Genomic DNA, 15,222 nt, shown 5'->3' with positions numbered 1-15,222 from the left:
GGACCGCAACTCTTCTCCATCTACATGTCATCACTAGATCTGTCATTCAGAAACATGGTTTTTCCCATCACTACTATCATCTAGCTACTGGAGTGCCTCAGGGCTCACTGCTGGGATCACTACTCTTCTCCATCTACATGTCATCACTCGATCTGTCATTCAGAAACATGTTTTTTCCCATCACTGTTATCATCTAGCTACTGGAGTGCATTAGGGCTCAGTGCTGGGACCGCAACTCTTTTCCATCTACATGTCATCACTAGATCTGTCATTCAGAAACATGGTTTTTCCCATCACTACTATCATCTAGCTACTGGAGTGCCTCAGGGCTCAGTGCTGGGACCGCTACTCTTCTCCATCTACATGTCATCACTAGATCTGTCATTCAGAAACATGTTTTTTCCCATCACTACTATCATCTAGCTACTGGAGTGCCTCAGGGCTCAGTGCTGGGACCGCTACTCTTCTCCATCTACATGTCATCACTAGATCTGTCATTCAGAAACATGTTTTTTCCCATCACTACTATCATCTAGCTACTGGAGTGCCTCAGGGCTCAGTGCTGGGACCGCTACTCTTCTCCATCTACATGTCATCACTAGATCTGTCATTCAGAAACATGGTTTTTCCCATCACTGCTATCATCTAGCTACTGGAGTGCCTCAGGGCTCAGTGCTGGGACCGCTACTCTTCTCCATCTACATGTCATCACTAGGCCCTTCCTTTCGGAGCTACACAACTCCTTCTCCAAGCTCTTGTTCTATCCAGACTGGACTATTGTACTGCTTTCTCCTTCCAGCATCTGTCAACCTCTGTAACTGATCCAGATGCTGCAGCAAGAGTGTGTTTATCGAGCCGAAGAGACGCACGTCACTCCTCTCCTCATAAACTTGCAATGACCTGCTGAACTCAACCAGAGCTGCTGAGTCTTTAGCCAAATTAAAGAAACTGCTGAAGACGCATCAACACTTGACACAGTAATACTCACACTTACTATTCTATATATCTATAAAAATGTTTTTTTTTTTAAAACACCTAGCTATGTGTATTGTAGACTAACTGGGACTGGTCACAGCACTTACATATTGTTGTCCTATTGTTGGTTTGATTGCTTCTTTTATTCTCCTCATTTGTAAGTCACTTAGGATAAAAACGTCTACTAAATGATTAAATGTTGATGACTATGACCTCAGGTGCTTTCTGTCTCTTTTCATCTCGCCTAAAATCCTGCAGTTTATCTTATAATGCTGAAGTGTTCTGTTGCTGAACGGACGCCAGGACACACAGAGTATTATAAATATTCTCTTGGCAGGAGCTGCCGGCGGGACTAAACTCTTTACAGTAGCAGAACACACTGCTGAAAACCAACCAAAAGACCTCAGAAAAACCAGATAACAACTTTACAACAAGTTCTGAATCTGATTCTGTATTCATGCGCAACTGAAAACTGTACACGGTTATGCAAACAAACTATATTACTTTGTAGAAGTATTCTGAGTATTAATGTAATGTAACTTAGATTATAACATTATAATCAAGGTTACAAAAGGGTCAATTGTAAAAGCGGTGTATTGAGGTTTAGGCAGACCAGTTTCTTTTATATTTTAGTTTATTTCAGTTGACATTTATTTTATGACATTTATTTTATTATATGAAGCACCTCCCGTACAATAATCTCAAAGAGCTTTGAGCAGACTGCTGTAGAGTCATTTCTTCCTCTTTACTACTAGCCAATATCGATTCTTAAATCTACAATCTGTGCTGTTTTCAGTTGTTGTATGAACAAAACTTCACTAAAAATAATCTGTAGCGCCTCACATCCAATAATCACAATATGCTTTGTTATTTTTAATATAAAACAAAGTCTCAACTTTCAAAGTTTGTCATCTTAATCATGAAATATTCAAAAAATAAATGTCTCTTTAATGTGTGTGACAGATCGCTGTAGAACCGATCATCTCTTCCTCTTTACTACTAGTTACAGCAGCAAATAAACATAAAAGAACATCAGAAGGAATGTTGAAAGATACAGAACAACTTACAGAAAGGAATAATGTCTCGTGAAATCCATCGATCAGCGTTTCAACCGCAGAAAGATGTCAATAAAACAGCTTGAGAACGATATAACGTCACATTTACCTCAGGAGAGTTATCTGAAGTTCAGAGTTCATTAGTTAGCTATAAAACACTAGAGAGAAGATTATTTACTGTTAATTATATATGTGTGTTTGAATAAATTTGTCATGAAGAAAAGTGTTTATTAAAACTACCGTCTTCATGCTCTGTTGTTAATTTTAACCTCTAGTATTATAGTAATTTACCAAATGAGAGGAGTGCCTGTATAGTTACAGCATTAGTTGGGAGAGATTTGTTTTCCTTAAGAAATATCGGTATCATTCTGAATAATCGGTTATCGGTATCGTCGATATATGAAGTCATATCCGCACGGCTCCAGAGAGGACGAGGATTCTGCGTCGGCCGTCAGAAGTTAAAGCTGATTGAACTCTGTGTTTGTGTTTGTGTGTGTGTGTGTGTGTGTGTGTGTGTGTGTGTGTGTGTGTGTGTGTGTGTGTGTTTAGGACTCACTCTCAGGCCTGGGAATCCACTGCTGCCGGTTCCTCCGACGGGCCCCTGTAACACACACACAACCCTGAGAAACAGCTCTGCACTTCTGTCTGCATGTCGCATTATTTTCAAACATCTTTGAACTTTCTTTGCTTTTATTTAACACTGGTTTTGTGTGGAAGACATCAAAGATCTCCCTTCAGCTTCTTGGGGTTTCGGCACAATAATATTCTTCCAAAATCGTGGAAACACCATCTATAGTCAAAGTATCCTCTATGCACATGTATATAGACTCCTATTGGAATCTCTAGCATAATTTGGAATCAATTATAATGGGATTAAACAAGGAGAATCTGAGTATCTGGATACATTTCTATTTGATACTTTGTTTCATTTTGAACATTGTATCAAGAAGTAAATCTGAAGAGTTGAATGACATCACATGGGAAGTTTAGGCCTTTTACAACCAAGAAAGATTTTCTTTAAATTCATTTTGATTTCCTATTGATAATCATAATAGCTGTATTGATAACTTTTATGTTGGAATAAAATTAGGATCCTTTAGGTTTGGTTCAGATTATGATTATGATATACTTCTGCTCAAATGTTTGGGGTCGGTGAGATTTTTAAAATGTTTTTAAAAGAGTCTCTTCTGCTCACCAAGGCGGCATTTATTTGATAAAAAAATACAGTAAAATTGTGAAATATTATTACAATGTAAAACAGCTGTTTTCTGTGTGAATATACTGTAAAATGTACATTTATTTGTGAGATCAAAGCTGAATTTTCAGCATCATTACTCCAGAATCTAAATATTCTTCAATCAAGATAGATTCACTTAAGATGCAAAATTACTTAAGATATTAAGTCTTGTTTTCTGAAGAAAATGTATAAAAATGAAGTGCCTACTGTGCTTAAAACAAAAAACAATTATCTGCCAATTGGGGTCAGAAAAATAAACTTAATTTAAAGGGAAAGCAAGACTTTTCAGAAAGCAAGTCTTGATATCTTCAATAATTTTGTTTCTCAAGTAAATGTATCTTAATTTAAAGAGCCCATATTAAGCTCTTTCACAAAGTCTTGATGTTGGTCTCTACTAGAGCAGGTTTTCCTGCTTGAATGTTGATTATTTTCCTCATATTCTCCATTGTTGCGGCTCCTCTCTTCCCAGTCTGTCAGTAACGCTCTGTTTACTTCCTGTCTCTATGAAACCCCTCCTTCTGAAAAGCACACTGTGCTCTGATTGGTCGGCTGGAGCAGTGTGTTGTGATTGGTCGAGCGCTTCGAGTGTGTTTGGGAAATGTCCCGCCCCTTACCATAACCACCAGTTTAACACACTACTAACTAACTCAACCAGGCCCCGCCCCTTTATTCTGCGCATGAATTATTATAATGAGGAATATTGTGACGTGTTCGTTCCCGGAAGTTCAGAAACACTGACTCTGATATAGAGAAAAACTCAACATTACACACTAAAGACAGATGAACAAGGTCTTTTTTAAGAGTGTTTAGATATTAGTACTGGAAAACAAGACAAAAATCCAGTGTAGTGTTGAATGATGGCAGAGAAACACGTACCTGGTTTCCATCAGGTCCAGGAAGTCCTCTCTCGCCCGCGTCGCCAACAACACCCTGGAACAGATCTCAGATCAGCTCAAACGCTGTCAGTCTCACATCAGTCACGCTGACATTCAAACATCTGAACGCTCGTGTCCTGAGGTAATGCTTTTCCATGATATCATATCACACACATCCCAACAGTTCGTTTACTTGTGACTTTGATCTTGAAGTTGTTTGACTCTACTGTATTTCTCTATACATGACGAGTGCATGTAAAGAAAAGTAAAGAATCTGCATCTGTGTTTTACAGTATGTTCTCCGTCTGCATGTTTGCTTGTGTCTCTCTGAGCCCAAGGCCTCTGAACGTCTTCCAACAAGCTTTCATCCTCACTGGAGATGCCTGGGATTAATCATTCCTGCAGACGACGGGCAGCGAGCCCAGCTGGCACAACAGCTCTGATGTGATGTTTCAGGCTTTCTCAGGCACAACACTCTAAATCAGCTGAGATTTTACAAGCTTAAAGATTATATTAACTTTATCAAGAGTTATTCACATGCAGAAACTATGCGTGTCTAAACAAATATCATTATTTCATTATATATGGATCATTTCCATTGAGAACACTAAAAACGCAACAATATAATATAGTATAATATTTATGTATTACATAGTATAGTATAATTTACGTATATCTGTTATAAAATTGTGAATTAAATAGTTATATATGTCATGATAAGATTTAAAACATCTACACAGAAACCCCTGATTGAAAACCATAAACTTTTTAATGGCTGACACTGATAATAATAATAATAATAATAATAATAATAATAAATATATATATATATAAATTAATAATAATTAATTTAATAATATTTAACATACTATTTACTCTAAAGTCACAAAAACAGAATGATGAGATATCGCAGACTATTTTCTGCTATTGTACAATGAATAGCAGATTCTGTGGCATTTCTATTGTTTTTTCTTTCGAAGCAGAAAGTGTTTCCCACAAACACATCAATTAGAATAACCCTCTCAATTCCTTCAAGAATTAAAGCAATGTTTCTTTACTAATGCAGACTTTTATACATGCATAACGTCTTCCATCTGCATAATGCCATTGGCTTCACAGTTGGACGGCAGATGACAAGCACAGATTCTTGCTTTTCTATACCCATAAGTAATCTGTTTTAAATATGCATCATTTGCATGACAACCCCTGACTAATGCTTATAAAGGAAGGGAGAGTTTACCGGTCTTCCTTTGGGACCCTTGATTCCCACCGGACCCGGAATTCCCTGGAACACATCGAGATGATCGCAGTTACAAACAAATCTGATCTGACACACATCGATCATTCTGAGCCGGAGGGTGTCATCAATCTGAACGCTGCCTTGTGTGTTTTCAGGATCACGTCATTCATTTGGGAATTTGCGTCTGTGTTGAGAGTTGTTGTAAATCCCAGAATGATGGCAGATTTGACAACGTTCGGCCCTAATCATCCCATGTGTGTTTGTCAGTTTAACATGTCCGGACGAAGCATTAGCAGCATTATGCTGATTTAAGGAAATACTGTGAGATATGAACAGCATCTGCGGCCTGCGATCGGTTCGACTCGTCCATCAGTACGTAAAGCGAGTGAAGCTTGCTTTGGGGCAAGTGTACAGGAAACGTACAAATGAATCAGTGAAATGTTCTGCTGCATATGTACGAAACAATAGCTAGAGACAAGTCCAAGTGAAATTGACTGGAGACAGGGCTGGGGGGTGACCTCACCTGTCTCATGTTAAACTGTAATGTTTAAATGTTTAAGCTAGTTGAATATTTTAGCAGTTTATTCACATTCCTACATGCTGGCCAACTAAATATCCATTGTAAGTGCACTACTGCACTCTAATTCATGAAAATATCACCTGCTTGATTCTCGCAATGAATTTGAAATGACGACTGTATAATTGTGCATTTAAACTCACTCTCTCTCCCTCCAGTCCTGGTGGTCCTGCAATTCCTGGAGGTCCGATGAAGCCCTGATACAGAAAACACAAATGTCTCCAATGGGTCAAAATTGCACGTTTACATTTTTCAAACTCCTCCTATATCTTTTATCAAATAGTCCCCAAATTGTGGTCATATAATCCTGATATTATGCTGGGCAAAAGTTGTACTATTTACGTATAATGCATCAAGAAATTTGATGGCAAGGAACAGGACAGAAGGCCGTATCTTTAAAACACTTTGGCAGATTGGAACAAAATTTGGTGCGAGTCATCGTCACCATGCCCTGATGGTACTGGAGCAGTTTAGGGACAGCGCCACCTACTGGACAAGACATTTCGAATTTTTAAATAAGCCATGAGCCTAAAATCTCCACCTATTCTATGAGCAAACCAATCTACTGACAAGTTTTGTTCGACTGAGATATTGGGCCACATTGATTTCAAAAATAATTTATTTATTTATGTGTTATTTATTAACACAGACCTGATTCACCCTGAACTACAAGATACATTCATTTATCATCCTCATTTTATATGTCACCTTATAAAACTATATTGCTGTCAAAGTAATTTACAACTAATGTACACATAAATCAGCTTACACACATCGATAAAACAGAGCAATATGATGTCAGCATCAGGTGTGATATCATCTCATTCCACATGCACTGGACACAAATCATTCAAAGCGGTGAGTGAGAGATTGGTTGGTATTTTCGCTTGCTGTAGGTGGACGAATCGCTATATGTACAGTTCTTCTGTCTTGTTAAGTGAGATCACATGTACTATCAGTCAAAGATGAAAGAAACGGCCCTCCTCCTGTCTCTGCACATTCCTGTGCCGCGGCACACTGCCAGATGTTGAAAGCAATTGCGTTTCTGAAACATGCAAAATCCCTGAGATGCAGCAGTCTCAATTTCGACTTTATACAGCTCACTGATTCTTGAGGACTGGGACAAAACAGGCTAGAGGACTGTGGAAATAAGGCTCATATCTCATAGAACTGTTTCAGATGATTGCTTGAGATGAGAATCTGTTCTACATGTTCAGATGGATTCCCCTGCATTAGCGTGCAACTACATGTTTTCTTCCCTTAATCACTTAGAATGGGTCAACAGCAACATCAGATCCAAAAATCATTTCAAATATTTATGATAAATCTTGTAAAATCTTGTATGTTTTAAACTGATTTTCAGCTCCATCTATTGATGAAAATCTAACAGGTGCTGACAATAAAAGTATATATTTTGCACATGTATCAAATGCAGCAGCCATTTTATTGATTGATTGATTGATTGATTGTGTTGCTGCTACTAACTACTTAAATTGACGAAAATTTTCAAAAATCCTGAAACAATATTTAAAAAATTCTATAAATCTTACCATTTGTGTAGCCTTATTAAACTCAGAGCAGGTGAAAAGTTAGATTTTTGTACAGCAACATCGGATATTTATTATAAATATTGAAAAATCTGCCATTGAACTTCAGGATGTTTAAAACTGATTTTCAGCTCCATCTATTGATGAAAATCTGATGTTGACAAAAATATATTCGCATTTAATGCAGCGGCATTTTATTTATTTATTTATTGTGTTGCTGCTACTAAAATTATACTTATATTGTGGGATATTATCAAAAAAATCATGAAATCATAAAAAACCTATAAAACTCACCAGTTGTGTTGCCTAATTAAACTCACAGCATATGAAATGTTTGATTTTTGTACTTTGATTTAGTCAGATTTTATGAATGTTTAGCAGGGACTTTGTGAAACATTCTAAAAGAGGAGTATTTAATATCTATTTGAATCTATTTGAAGTTTTGCGTTATGGTCATTGATGCGTTACGGTTGTTCTGATGGTCATTTTCAGAACGAATGGCAGGTAAAGTTGTGGGTTTTGTCCCACGTGTCAAGAATCAAAGCAGTAAAAACAGAACAATTTAAAAGGATCTGATCTGCTCTCGATTCTTCTTTCAACATTCTCTCTCTTTTATCTGGTCCTGTGACTCACAGTGAGATAATGTAAGAGTTCCGACACTGTTTGAACAGGAAAGCATGAGACAGCAGCTGTACGTACATTAACACCTTTAGGTCCTGGGTTTCCCTCTGGTCCTCCCAAACCCTGAGACACAAGAGACTTTAACGTTACACACATTCACATATCAGACATATACACACATCAGAGATCATGAAACTTTAATATGTCAACAAAATGAACACTGGCTTTATCTAGTATATATTATTATACATAATTTATTCATTATATTTATACATATTTAAACATAACATTTCAGAAAACGAATACAAAACAATTGTTTTGTGTTCTTTGATTAATCAATTTGAGAAGTATGTGGTGATATCTATTATTTTTTTACTATATTCACCTGTGATGTCTTGCCTTAAAATGTTTATCATTGCATATTGTGTACTGTTTCACAGTATACCGCGCATTAAATTCTGAACAGCTGCCTGATATTAATTTTAAATTAAGCATCAAAGTGAATATTTCAAAATATATTTAGATTTGATGGCAAGGAACAGGATGGAAGGCCATATCTTTGAAACACTTTGGCCTATTGGAACAAAATTTGGTGTATGTCATCACCACCATACCCTGATGGTACTGGTGAAGTTTAGGGACAGCGCCACCTAATGGACAAGACATTTCGAATTTTTTATCAAGCCATCTACCTTAGCTATGAGCAAATAAATCTACTTACAAAAATCTAATTTAATATTTCAAATTTAGGGCCCTGTTTACAGCTGGCATTAAGAAGCATTTTGGTCGATCGGATCACAAGTGGACGAAGCTAAATACAGGTGTTAACACTGTACACAGTGCACAGTATACCGCGCGGTACATTCTGAACAACTGTCTGGCATTCATTTTAAATTAAGGATCAAATTTAAAGAAGTAGTGACACAGAATCAGTAAGACTTTTTTTTAGTGGATATCGGTCACTGCACCTGCCTGCCAGGGTAACCTGCCGCCCCAGATACGCCTGGCAATCCTGGCAAACCCTGAGGAGAAAGGAAAGAAAAACGTGAATGAGAGATGAGAACGGCTGCCAGCGGACGAATAGAGCCACTATTGTTCCCCATGGCATCTCTCTCTCAAAGCATCCACGGGCCGGACCGGCTCTCCGCGGCCTGACCCTGGCTGAGGTCCAGACGGCGGCTCCTCTCAGCTGCGCGACTCCAGCGCGGATCATCTTTGCATCAGGTGACCGCATATAAAGACTGCGCTTTGTGACTGAATGAAAGTCTCCATGTATTGAGTTCCAAACCTTCCGGACTCGGTTATTGAGGAGGTACAAAGAGGTACAACTCATAGATCTGTTTAATGCCATGTCAAACACGTAGGGAGGGACATAAACCTGATTGTACAGGCTAAATATGTGCGGCAGGAGGGCTGCTATACAAGAGATATCTAGCATTCAACTTCAGGATGCTTGAAACTGAATGTCAGCTCCATTTATTAAAAAACATCTGAAAAGTATTGAAAAAAATACATATATTTAGCTTTTCACACATGCATTAAATGCAGTAGTCATTTTATGCATGTATGCATATATTTATTTATTTAATTATGTTGCTGCTATTAACAAGAACTCCTTAAATTGAGGGAAATTATCTGAAAAATTTGTCCATTTTGTCACATGTCTCAAGTATCAGTTCACAACAAATGGAACCGTTTACATTTATCTGATCTACTAAAATAGGATCTGATAGCTAAAAGAAGCGATGTGAAGAACTTCAGTGCGGCAGCATGGCAATAAAGCTATTTTAAGTATGATTGATAATAATAGCAGTTATACTTGACTTAGCAAACACCACTAGCTAAATATAGCTCTAAATATGGTCTGACAATGATTGAAACAGTAAAATGTCTTTGTGAAGACCTCACAAAAGGCCGACATCCACCTCCGCTCACCTGTTCTCCGGGCAGACCTGCTGGTCCTGGATAGCCTTTGGGACCCTGCAGGTGAAAAAAGGAAAAGAGATTATAACTCAACTCTTTTACAGAACAACGGTAAGAACACAAAGCAAAGAATTTTCCCATATCCCTACAATCGTAAGAACAAGTAAGAGTCGTTCTTGACGTGTTATCTTTTCCGCAGTTCTGGGATTGTGTTGCCTAAAGTCCCAGTGGCCTCAGATAAGACTAATAGCCCTTAAGAATTTCCCCAGACCTGTCAAAACCCTTTAAAGCTTTCCCTGTCTGACAGCTCGAGCTCGAGCCCATGAAAGAAAGACAAGTCCCGACAGTGAGACGGGGAGGGGGGGTCAGAACTCCTCTCCTGCAAACATTTCCAGCCTGCTCTCGAGTGCAGGAACCAATCTGTGCCAACTGTACTGAAGCACAACAGTGCAATCATAAAGTCTAATACTTTGATATTTAGATGCCTGATTTGATAGCGGTGCCGGCGGCTGTTTGCCAGCAGGTGGCGCTGTGTGTCGGACCGAGCGGAGAGGTTCAAGTGTGGTGCAATCCTCTAAATTTGGAAAATTCCAGGCCTTCTGCATTGCACCTGAGAAGACAATGATGATCAGAGGTCACCGTGATTTACGCCTAGCCTGTAGGACTACTTCTGCTTAAACTCTTTAAAGATTTTACTGCAAAAGCAGAGTGCTCTAGATACTAATGACCAATAAAACAGCATTTAAACGGATCGCTTAAGTTCACCACGCTCAAGATCAAAGACTCCGGCATTCTGTGGGAGGTGAAGTTAAAGTAAAGACATTATTTTATTAGTTTATTAGGACTTTTAACTCCTTTCCCCACCATTGAAGGAATTTTCCGTCATTTACGGCACAATGCTTCCCAGCCATTGATGAAATTTTCCAGCAATCCATGTTTTCATGTTAGAGGACGCTAATAATCACAATACAGCTCTTTTTGTTATTTCATCTTTGTTATTAAAAATATGAACAAAGATGCAAATAACAAACAAATACAATATAAGAAAGAAACAAGCAGTAAGAAATAATACAGGAATTGAATAATCAAATGTAAAAATAATCTGCATAGTCTTTAGTATATTAATTACAAATAAACTGATTATTATTAAAGCTACAAAAGTTATTCAGTCAAGAATAGAGAAGGATTCCCTCTTTGACTTTCATTGTTTGATTAACATTAATTAGGCTGCTGTCACTTTAAGAACGAATGCACAGATATAATATAATGTTACACATAGGATGTTTACCCCCAAATGTTCACTTAAGACAAAACCAACAATTTTTTGCGTGAATACTTGCCAAAACAGATATTTTTAAATAAAACTGTGTGTATCTGATTGTTCAAGTGCAACACGCCACCGAAGAGAACAGAACTGGGGATCTGAGAGAGGCATCTTTCTGTGCGCCACTTCATAATCTGTCATGACTTGATCTCTCCTGTCAATGGTTCTGGTTTCATCTCAGATGAATCAGTCCAGGATCCACTAACCTAACCATACAGATCTGCTTTTTATTAATTACAAGGTTGCTGGCCTGACCGGTCACTCAATGGAAAAAAGCTATGTCCAAAAGGGCTCCATTTCCAAAGAAAACACCTCTTGGAGAACGCTCATTTTCTAAGAGTTGATCCACACAGTCTTAAAAGTGCTCTTGGGATTACAAGTGAAAATCCAATCACACTGGGCCACTGTTAGCAAAAGACGGACCTAAAATGAGCTCCGGCCAACAACTTTTAAGTCATGACTGAAAGGACTTTGCAAGGACTTTCCAACCTTTGGTTCTCTTCACCTCATAAACCAAAACAAGAGCTACCTCATGACATCCTCCTATGCTCTCACCACAAACCCGCCTACACAAGTCATAAACCTTAAATATGACAAAAACATATCCTCTAGCTGAGTTAGGTGAGCTAAAACTTGCACCAGTTTTGCCTTTGAAGATGCAACATGCGACTGTTCCTCTCATCAGGAGCGAGTCCCCCTGCGGAGCGCCTTTCCTCTAAAAGACGACCCTTGACCTTTGGGGGATCTCAGGTTCTAAAGGGGCTCCCAAGTGACGGCGGGTCCTCGAGCAAAGCTACGTCTCGGGAAGTGTGAACAGACATTCGCTTGCCCCAAAACACCACACAGGGTCTTTATTCTTGTCCGTAACCCGATCCAGAAGCCGCTGAGAGAGGCCTTGCTGCCATGGTGGCGTAACAGATACTGTACGAACGGTGTGAAGGATGAAACACTACGTCTCACGCTGCAAACAGCACATAATTCAGCTGGAACGGGTGCGGGAGAACTTACCTTCAGACCTGTTTCACCTTTAGGACCCGGTGGACCTGGCCGTCCTCTTTCACCCTGAAATAATAAAAGAGAAGACACTTAGTGCTGTCCTCCATCACACGAGTGTCATACCCACAACTGATTTTGTCATCATTTACTCTTCACTCTCGCATTTCTTTTATGAAACCCTAACAAAACTCATATTTTGTATTCTTCTCTTTCAATAGAATGAAAATAGCAGTAAAAATACCAAGTTTGATACTAATGGTTCTCAAGTGTCTTGTGACCAATCTCCATTGATGTCAAACCTGACGAGACACATTTTGGGTCCTATCTCGCACCCAGCGCAATTGACTTTATACACTGACGCATGTCTCATTCCTATTTTGCACCCGACGCACAGCGGACTTTTCCCTCCACAGACGCACGTCGGTAAATTAGGGAATGAACTTGCGCTCCCGGGGGCGGTTCAGGGAAAAGAGGAGGCGTGTTCCGGCGCAAACGTTCCCTGGTGCTATTTTGCAGTTTCAGAAAACAATTCCTCCACTGACCAGGAGAAACCTCGTCTAAAGTCAGTGCTCATGTTATTCAGATGATATTTTAAGGGCGCATGCTTGGCCATAATGTAGCGTGAGCACAACACACACACACTTTGCTTCTCTCATCTACACAGAAGCAGCAGTTTTCATTTTTGCAAATCATACATTATTACAAGGAAAAATATTAACACATGAGGGAAATCATTGTGGTGTCCATGAAGATGTGAAAAAATAGGCAAAAATCTAGCTTACACATTTACCCAAATTATTATACGCCTGTTTAACCGAAGCTAATTTGGGTGTGTTTCTCCATCCCCAATGTCACTTCTCTGTGTTTTACGGCCCTGACGAGAACGTCGGTCTCCTCGGCTGTGAACCGCTCCTGGCAAATCCGCCGTTATAATAGCAATCCGCCATGGAACAAGCACGCCTGCTCTTAAAGGGAATGTGAGATGACGCTCTGATTGGTTTATTTCACGTTACGCCCAAACCACACCTATGAGTAATGAAGCTGCTTCAGACCAACACATTTTAGATTTGCGTCGGGCGCAAGAGTAATTTATCCCGCCGGTATAATAGCAACAGCGCCCGAGACCCGCCCACAACGTTACTTGCGTTTCGCGTTTGATACTTGCGTTTCAGATCGTTAAAATAGGGCCCATAAATTGATACTTTGATATTTGAAGTGAACTTTTTTTGAAGCTCGAAGGCCCCCAGTTTCCCATCCATTTTTGTTGTGGAGAAGAATTGACTAATTTAGTCTTAGTCCTGTATCAAATGTACTTTTTAGTTTTTATCATATTTAATCAACCTTGTCCTGTTTTTCTAAGGCTGGTGTTTGGTTGGGTTTTATGTTTTCATGTGCCATATGATCCCCACGTTTCCCTTTTGTTCATGCCATGGGCTTTTGTTTTCATTAGTGTTACGTTCTCATTGGTTTATTGGTTTCATTGCATTCAGGTGTTGCTCATTAGTAGTCTATGTATTTATAGCCCTGATTTTGCCATTCATGGTGGTCTAGCTTCGTCATCTTCTGATGCTGTAGTCCACTGCTTTGAGTTTCATGTTCATGCCATGCTTTACCCAGTCAAATTTATATTTAAGTTATGCTGATTTCCAAGTTATTGCTTTGTTTTGCTGATTGCTGAACTCCAGCTAACTGGTTTTGTGTTTCCAGATCATCTGCACTTCTTCAGCAGTTTAGAGGGTTGCCAGACTGCAAATATTAACTAAAACGCCGGGTAGAAAACATGTTCTTTTAACTGAAAAGCTCCGATTGGGGGTTTTAATTCTTGAAATCTGGCAACCGTAGCGGCTTGTTAAAAACAGTTTGTTTCCTCTTTTATTCGACAAAAATAAAATAGTGACATTGGTCAAGTTTTTCTTTTTCAAGTACATTTTAGTCTTGTCTTTTTCGTCAGTGATATTGCATGTGGATATAGTGACTGTTATCGTTTAATGACGTTGGTGCCGTCTCGTCTTAGTCATGGGAAAAAAAGGTCGTCAACGAACATATTTCATCATAGAATTCGTTAACGAAATGAAGACTATTTGAAATTCTGCTAAAGTTTCACTTTTTGTTCTGTGCTGCATGGAAGAAGACGTTTTTATTTTTGGGTGAACTATGCCTTTAAAGGCCAGGAAATCGGTTGATGTGATTGCTGTAGTTTACGGTTTTGTATACAAAGACATTTCAAAGCACCCGAGAGTGAAGTTGTAGTAGTTTGCATTTGTGTACTATTTACCGGTTCACCCTTCGGCGCCTGACCTGGGGACAGTCCTGGATCTCCTTTGGCTCCCTGGGACATAAACAAAGTGTTAATTCAGATTGATCTCATATATCAGTAACACTTTATAATAAAGTCCCATTAGATAACAATGAGCAATACATATTTACAGTATTTAATCAACTTTGTTAAGGTTAGTACAACTGTTCATTGTTAGTTCATCTTAGCTCAAGTCAATTAAATAATATTTTACAACAGATACAACTTTTGATTTTAATAATGTGTAAGTAAATGCCTAAATTAACATTAAGAATAAGAAATGTTTTAGAAGTACTTTTCATTGTTAGTTTGGCAACTAATGTAGTTAACTAAAGTTAACAAATGGCTAAAGCATTACCCATATATCCCATAAAACAAGCCATCAAAAACTTCTTTGTGAAGTAAAAAAAAGCAAACTCAAAAACATGCCTAAAGTTCAGGAAGATACATGCAAATCATGTTCTTCTGTGCTGACAGATTAAAGCAAGTGTTAACAGCGGATTTGGAGAGATTTAAGGGGCGAAATCTCCTTCCTATGTGTATGTAAACACACTAA

The 15,222-nt window shown here is 38.6% G+C and overlaps 1 protein-coding gene across 1 annotated transcript in view; it reads right to left on the bottom strand.

Annotated features, from left to right (window-relative positions):
- col24a1 (collagen type XXIV alpha 1 chain) overlaps positions 1 to 15,222 on the bottom strand; it is a 111,615-nt gene that overhangs the window by 63,295 nt on the left and 33,098 nt on the right. The window contains exons 6-14 of the mRNA XM_084428463.1: positions 14,646 to 14,699; positions 12,383 to 12,436; positions 10,063 to 10,107; positions 9,096 to 9,149; positions 8,206 to 8,250; positions 6,103 to 6,156; positions 5,383 to 5,427; positions 4,144 to 4,197; positions 2,587 to 2,631 (exon numbers count right to left, since the gene is read on the bottom strand). Coding sequence (XP_084284589.1) covers positions 2,587 to 2,631; positions 4,144 to 4,197; positions 5,383 to 5,427; positions 6,103 to 6,156; positions 8,206 to 8,250; positions 9,096 to 9,149; positions 10,063 to 10,107; positions 12,383 to 12,436; positions 14,646 to 14,699 — 450 coding nt within the window. The remainder of the gene's footprint in view (positions 1 to 2,586; positions 2,632 to 4,143; positions 4,198 to 5,382; positions 5,428 to 6,102; positions 6,157 to 8,205; positions 8,251 to 9,095; positions 9,150 to 10,062; positions 10,108 to 12,382; positions 12,437 to 14,645; positions 14,700 to 15,222) is intronic.

Source organism: Rutilus rutilus (assembly GCF_951802725.1).
Source record: "Rutilus rutilus genome assembly, chromosome: 13".
NCBI lineage: Eukaryota > Metazoa > Chordata > Actinopteri > Cypriniformes > Leuciscidae > Rutilus > Rutilus rutilus.
The sequence above is the reverse complement of the archived record's forward strand: the minus strand, read 5'-3'. Positions and strand labels throughout refer to the sequence as shown.